This window comes from Engraulis encrasicolus, chromosome 17 (assembly GCF_034702125.1).
Source record: "Engraulis encrasicolus isolate BLACKSEA-1 chromosome 17, IST_EnEncr_1.0, whole genome shotgun sequence".
NCBI lineage: Eukaryota > Metazoa > Chordata > Actinopteri > Clupeiformes > Engraulidae > Engraulis > Engraulis encrasicolus.
This window is the reverse complement of record NC_085873.1, coordinates 32,496,879-32,504,781: the sequence shown is the minus strand read 5'-3', so window position 1 is coordinate 32,504,781 and position 7,903 is coordinate 32,496,879. Positions and strand designations below refer to the sequence as shown.

General features: G+C 44.5%; 1 protein-coding gene across 1 annotated transcript; it reads right to left on the bottom strand.

Moving 5' to 3' along the window:
• Positions 1-620: 620 nt before the first annotated feature.
• Positions 621-7,617, bottom strand: LOC134466779 (serine protease 27-like). Its single transcript, XM_063220657.1, has 7 exons — positions 7,543-7,617; positions 6,618-6,638; positions 6,295-6,463; positions 4,561-4,829; positions 2,949-3,100; positions 2,200-2,497; positions 621-826 (listed from the first exon to the last, which is right to left on the bottom strand). The coding sequence occupies exons 1-7, from the start codon at positions 7,598-7,600 to the stop codon at positions 660-662; spliced, it is 1,134 nt and encodes a 377-aa protein (XP_063076727.1). The 5' UTR covers positions 7,601-7,617; the 3' UTR covers positions 621-659.
• Between the last annotated feature and the right edge of the window lie 286 nt (positions 7,618-7,903).

The following is a 7,903-nucleotide window of genomic DNA, read 5'->3' as shown; positions in this document are numbered from 1 at the left end:
GGCAGCTGAGTTCTGAACCAGTTGGAGCTTGTGGAGTAGTGTTTGAGGGAGACAAAAGAGGAGAGAGTTACAGTAATCAATGCGAGAGATGACAAGACTACGTATGTACAAGGATGGAGGTAGAGTGGGGGGTGAGAGAGGGACGGAGACGGTTTATGTTGAAAAGAAGGAAGTAAGCAGAGCGTGTGATGTTATTAATATGGGACAGGAAGGATAGAGAGCCATCAAGCATGACACCCAAACTCTTAACTTGAGGGGAGGGGGAGACAGGAGAGTTATCAATTGAAAAGGTAAAACTGTTTGCTTTGGATAAGGTGGAATTGGTGCCTATTAGTAGGACTTCTGTACTGTACAATCTGAAGATGTACTTATTTGTAACCATCCTTAAGGTGCAATGATGTCCTCCTTGAGGGTACTGCCACAGCTACAGAGCTTTTGTTCCTTTTTTTGCATATTCCGTATCTTTTATTTCTGAGTGTACTGGCCTAATGGGTAGGGAGTAAGTTTTTCAATTCGAGCGTTGGACGTTTGAATCCCACCCTTACTTCTCCCTACACCCTATTATATTCACTGATGCAGTACCCTTATGCAAGGCCCTTTACCCCACATTGCTCCAGGGGCTGTAGAGCAGTCTGTACGCAGAAGAAGTGTGAGTGACTTCACCTTTCGAAGCAGTGGGCGGCGGTCAGCACCCATTGGCTGTTGATGAGGGATCCTCCACAGAAATGGCCACCGAATGCATGTAGGCTTGCCTGCCATGGCCATGCCCCTTCTGTGGCATTGTCCCCGTTCACTATGCGTGTGTTCAGGGGAGCTCTCCCACACTCTACAAAAGATCAGTCGCATAAGCACCATCAGTGTGTGTCATTGTGGGTTTTGTGTGTGTGTGTGTGTGTGTGTGTGTGCGTGCAAGCGAGCGAATGAGTGTGTGATTGCTCTCTCTCTCAAATGTGTACATTTTCAAGTGATAATGCGCTGACAGTGTGTCTATCAGCTGTTTTTGGTTACAGAAGAGCAATATGTAGGCTAATAACTAAAAGCAACCCTTACGAAAATGGACCATGGTTTATTATGGTGTTACTATGATTATCATGGTTCTGCCATGGTATGTCATGGTTACTCTAAGTACTCTGAACCTACCATAATTGTACTATGGCTTACTATGGTATTACTGTGATTTTTATGTAGTAACATGGTTCTACCATGGTATTTCATGATTACTCTACCATTACGAAAATCGACCATGGTTGTAATGCAGTAACCATTTCATGGTGATTCCAAGTACTATCAAGCAACCATAGTTCTAGTACAGTAGCTGTCATAGTAGTAGCCCTTACAAAGATTAACCATGGTTGTACTATGAAAACTAATCATGGTTTTACCATAGATTTACCAGGGATTATAGTTAACCATGGTTTTTAGTGTAACCATGACAACCATGGTTTGTGACTATGGTTTAACCCTAGTATACTCTTTGCCATAAACCATGGTTCCCCCCAAACCATGTTTTTTTTAAACCATGGTCGCCCACCCCAAAGGCCCTTTTTTTAAAACCATGGTTTAAAAAAACATGGTGGGCGGAAGGGGTGCATAGTCACGAACCATGGTTTTCTTGGTTACCCAAGAAAACACAAAACCCCTGAATAACTACATGTGAGTAGCCGAGGTGTAATGGCTAGGGAGTTGGACTGTAGATCACAGGAATCCTGCCCTTACCATTCCGTACACCTCCATCCATGGCTGAAGTGCCCTTGAGCAAGGCACCTAACATTGATCCAGGGACTGTAACCAATAGCCTGTAAGTCGCTTCGGATACAAAACGCATCAGCTCACTGTAATGTAATGGATAACTATTAACCATGGTTAGTTGTCATAGTAAAACCAGGGTTAAATTGTACATAGTTAAATGATGGTAAATCTATAGTTAAACCATGGTTACATCCATAGTTAAACCATGGGCAAATCATTGTCCACCCATGGGTGAATCATAGTTAAACCATGGGTTTACTGTGCTCAGAAAAACGTGACTAAAACCCATAAGGGAATACACCATAGATTTAAACAGGGCTTTGTAATGTTTCTCTGTTGTGGTAGGTGCCTTTCTGCCCCTTGTTGGTGTGCACAAGCACAATTTGTAAACATGAAATTCCTCTATAATGGTTGTAGCTTAGATTTTGGTGGTTTAGTGGTGTGACTTACTTGGTGGTGCGGTAGTTGCAGTTGCAGCTGTAGTTGTGGTAGTTGCAGTGGTTGTCGTGGTGACAGGAGGTAGGCCGGAGCAGGTGGCAGTCAGGTCACCGTCGGTGCCACTGGAGGTGAAGGTGACGAATCCCGGCTGATTGGTGGTGATCTGAGTGTTGATCCAGCTCTGGTACTGGGACACACGTGCGTAGACTCCAGGGAAACTACCGTCAGCGCAGCCGATACCGAAGCTCACAACACCAGACTGGACCCATCTTTCCCCCTGCTTATTCACCATCGGACCGCCTGAATCACCCTGCACACAAACATACAGCTCAGGCAACTAGCAGGCACTTTTACAGGTAGTTCAGGTTACTAGTAATCTACCTGAGAATACACAATTTAAAAAAAAACTAGGGCTGGGACATTAACGCGTTAATTTCGATTAATTAATCACACAATTTTATTAATTAAGTAATGCAATTAAAACAATAGGCAGTATTAAGCCTGATGGTGAACAGTCTGCTAAAATTGAGAAGAGTGAATGAGAAGAGAGAATGAATAATATTTTTAGATTAAGCGTATTTATTGCAATTATTGAAAATCCATGTGAAAAAAAATATTTGTCACTGTTCTCGAGTCTAAAATATTAAAATGCGATTAATTCAATTAACCAATTTCAAAGCCTACAAATTAATTTGATTATACATTTTAATCGAGTCCCAGCCCTAAAAAAAACCTTACACCCCTAGTAAATAGTAAATTACCTGACAGGAGTCTTTCCCGCCCTCATCCAGTCCAGCACAGATCATGTTGTCAGTAATGGTGATGTCCCGTACACTGTATTTGCAGAAGCAGTTCCTGTTTCCTGTGACAGGCACGTCTACTTCCTGAAGGGTCTGCGGTGAGGGGAGGGACACTAGAAGAGACGTCAGACATCACATTTTGGCACCATGACTTGCAAGGACTGCAGCCTCTTGTTAACTTACGCAGGGATCTCATACATACATTCGCAGATGCACAATGTTTGGCGTGTTTTATGGAGGTCAGTCAATGACACCCTGCCATTGGCTGACCTCTGTTAAACATACCCAGCATGACCCAGCATAGTGAAACAATGGGGAATATGTGGCAACTATTTCATTGACGTGCGTTTCATCTGCCAAAAATGTGGCATTTCTTGTAGGCTTGTAATGGTTAGTGTGTCTATAATTTTTGCGCAAAGAACCTTTCTGTCAAACTGGCATTGTTCAGTCGAGCTGTGGTCTCCTCTAATGACGCAATGCCCAGCACTGATCTGAGCCAGTAATGTTTTGCACTAATATTGAGTTTATAAACCACAGCTGGAGGATTCTTTATTGTAGAAATGAAGGTAGATATGAACTGCCTTGTGCCTAGAAACTTACTACTGATTTTGTTTCTGCTGATGATGCCTTATCTGGTTGCACACTTGCGTTTTTCTTTTGCTTTCTTTCTCTATCTTTCTTTCTTTCTTTCTGTGTTTTCTTGCATAACCTTTATACTATAGTGGAAAAAAATGTTTTAATCATTTTTGTATTGTTATGAGCATGCATATACATATTTTCAAAAAGCATCTATGTCAAAACAGTGTTCTGAGGTATTTGGTGCAGAGCTTGCACAGAATGGTGATTGTCCCAAGAAGCAAAATTTCTTTTTGCTCTTTCTGTAGAGGGCCAAGCTTGGGAGCTCTTTTAGCCTGGCGATGCTATCATATGTCCTTCCACCGAAAGAGTTTGGCTCCGCACATGGTCTGGCAAAACCCCTCCTAGCTCGGTTCACTCACTGTTCTAACAATCAGCAAACAGTTGAGAGTGGTGACGAAGAACTCACTTGTTATGTGCATGCTTTTGGAAAACTGTATTGTAACAGTCGTGCTAATAAATCACAATTTGAATTTTAATTTGAATTCCGAACTCCAATGAATTTCAGATCTCCAATGAATCATCTCCCATCCTCAATGGAGATGGATTCCTCTTAGCTTTCACCAGAATGTTTGACGGAGCTTTCGCCCAGGCTAGAACTCTTTGCCCACAGAGCTAAAGCTACAGTAGTGACCAACATGAACATCTTCAACAAAAGATTCAAAGAACAGGTGAAATCAAAACAGACAGTTGGCTCATGACATTGTACTGTATATCGGCGTAGCATCTAAAATTGCTTGCTCTCCCCCATTTTATTATATACATATATGAGAGAAGCGGCATATAATGGTGCTACCTTGGAATCGTGTTTACAATTAAATCATGAGCGTGTTTAAATTTAAAACCTGTCAAACGCCAGCTGCACACCTTTCGACAGGACTGGGAAAATCTAAATGGCTGCTACTGTATGTTGGTTTTATTGTTATTCTTATCTCACCTCCAGTCCCGATGGTGCCCCATCCTGTGACCCAGCTGGTGGTGTCCCTGTGGAAGGAACTGGTAGCCTCAGCCAGGCAGACGGGCCGGATGAAGTTGGTGAAGGTGACGTTGGACGCGAGGCGGAGGAGACAAATGTCATTGTCGAAGGTATCGCTGTTATAATCAGGGTGACAGATTATCTGAGAAACAGTCTGCAAAACCTCATTGGTGTTGTTACCCTCCTGAGTCTGTCGACCGAGGTAGACCGTTAGTCCTGTGGCGGTAATGCTGCAGAAGGAGAAAAACACAGTGTTAATTCATTGATTTAACATCCTCTAGAGCAGGGGTGCCCAACCAGTCGATCGTGGTCTACCAGTAGATCTCGAGTGGAGTGGCAGTCGATCACACTTTTTATTAGTTACGCCCAGTGATTGGATAGTCTACAGAGTTCACCAAAGAGTATCCAATCACTGGGCGTGACTAATTAGGTTGATACACTTAGAAGTGTGCGCACTAGACTTTTGAGAAATGCCCTCCGTCTTAGCCTGATAAACCAGACTAAACATTTTGCCGTCCAGCGGGTGGCGCTGGTTCACCAGGCTACCTCCGTCTCCTTCTGAGAGTGGCTCTGTGGTTTAAGGCGAGAGGGCACACCCCAAATGCCAATTGTAGGGGCCAAGCAGCGAAGCTGGCGAAGGCCCCTTGAGAGTTAGTAGGTTTTCTCATTATTATTATTACGGATCTCCCTCTGCAAGTCTATGGCAGCCCATAGAACCATACATAGGAAAGTTATGAAAATCGGCACACATATTAGGGCTAGCCTCAGCATTAATCACAGTGATTTATAGGTCCCCAGCCCCAAAGCTCTAGCGCCACCAGCAGGTCAAAGTTGCAGGTACATTTCTGCCTGTAACTTTTGAACCTTGGATTCCCTGGAATCCTTGGGCCAAGACGAATCCAACACACCCCATGACGTCATTTTCCGCCTGGATAGTTTTCCCGCCATTTTGAATTTTGTGAAATTGAATAAAATCGCTACTCCTCCCTCAATTATTGACCAATTGTAAGTATATAGCATCTCTGGACTGTTATGATGAACTATTCATACGGATTCGACAATGGTGTGAGAAGAAAGGTATTTCGGGAAACGGAGGGAGGAAAATGTCCGTTTATCACTATATTTGTGTATTTGAGTGTTTATATCAGTAGCCCCAGACGACTTTGTTGCTGTCGACCAACATAGACGAAGCACGTGAGCGAGAACTTGTCACCATGTGGGTGTCATTAAATACAGCGCATTTAAAGTCGGTCACAAATATGAACGAGACGATGAGCTCGCACCAGTTTGCTCTACTAACACACCACGTGTGAGGAGTGGGGGGACAGGCAGTGAGGAGGAGCTGAAGTGGGGACCTGCGCAAACTTGTGTAGGGGTGTGAGACAAGACTCATATACACACGTGAGTGAGTTGTTGACCAACCAGTTCATGGGTGCGTGACCTCGGAGGCAGTCTGCAGGCGAGCGTTGAAGGGGATAAGCAACTGCAGAGGTTGCAAGATCTGACTGCAGTCGCATTCATCCCGCGATAGTTTGACACCATGTGACATGTCACCTCGTCGACGCAACATCACTGAAATTTTTACGTTTGACAGGAAATCTAACCGTCATGCAACTTTTTGAGCCAGAATGCATTGCTGTCTAAATGTGGATACAGCCGTTACGATATCTCGATCGCACCTAATACTTATCTCACCTGGTGAAGCAGTGGGCGGCGGTCAGAACCCATTGGCTGTTGATGAGGGATCCTCCACAGAAGTGGCCACCGAATGAAGTGTGATGTAGGCTGGCCTGCCATGGCCACGCCCCTTCTGGAGCATCCGCACCCCCCACTATCTTGGTGTTCAGGGGAGCTTGCCCGCACACTACAGGAGAAGAGCCACATAATAAAAGCATCAGCGTGTGTATGTGTGTGGAAGATGCCTGATGCATTCAGACAAATATTTGCAAATTATGCTCAGGTCAGGATGTTACATAGGGTGTGCATGCGTGTGTGTGTGTGTGTGTGTGTGCACTCACCATCCAGCTGAGAATTGGATCCTGAAACACAAAACATACACACACACTTCAGAAACATTTCACATGTCAATGTTATCTGAAAACATAGATAACAAAGTGTATGTGTATTGGTTATAACAATAGGTCGGATTCTTTATTATTGTTAAGTTTGATTGTACACATAGCCGAGTGTAAGTTTTACAAACTATTCGTTAAGTGAAAGCCCACCTGAGAAACTCCAACTGCCATTGTAATTGTGACACAGCATTTCACAGCAAACAAGTGCACACTGCACACAACGAATTCGCATGCATGCCTCACCCGTGCAAGGGGGTAGCCCCCAATGACGCCCCAAGGGAGCAGTGCAGCGGGATGGTACCATGCTCAGGGTACTTCAGTCATGGAGGAGGATGGAGGAGAGCACTGGTTAATTACTCCCCCAGCCAACCTGGCGGGTCGGGAGTCGAAGCGGCCACCTTTGTGCTTCAAGTCTGACGCGCTAACTGCTTACCAATGACTGCCCATTATTAGGAGCGTGGCTGGCAGGCCTGGCATGATTGGCAGCATGGTCATAACTACCATTGAGGACACAGAGGACATGTCCTCAGTATTTTTTCCAGAAGTGTCAAATTCATCTAAGATGAAAATCGATGTATGATCAACAATGACAAATTCAGTCTGTATACTCTATACTCAGGTATATACTACCTGAGTATGTCGAAACATTTGTCTTGGCACTTGCCCATTAAAACAGTAAACTATCCACATCTGAAGATGCCCCGGTGACTCTCTTCTTTATCTGGCTTCATTTGGGCTCTGTGTATGTGTGTGTATGTGTGTGCGTGTGCGTGTGCGTGTGCATGTGTGTGTGTGTGTGTGTGTGTGTGTGTGTGTGTGTGTGTGCGTGTGCGTGTGCGTGTGCATGTGTGTGTGTGTTGTGTCCTACCTGTGGGCAGCAGAAGCAGCGTGATGAGAAGAGCTAGAGGTCCTGGAGGTGATGCCATGGCGTGAGTGTAGATGTGTGGTCTCTTTCCAGCCTTTTATTCTGTCACTCATACACACGCCTACTCACACCTGCAGCACACACACACACACACACACACACACACACACACACACACACACACACACACTCAATATTTACATTGCAATATTTCAGGTTTTTCTTCTAAGTCTTTTTTCTTCTAAGTCTGTGTATTTCCTTGTACAGAATGCGCACACACACACACACACACACACACACACACACACACACACACACACACACACACACACACACACACACACACACACACACACACACACAC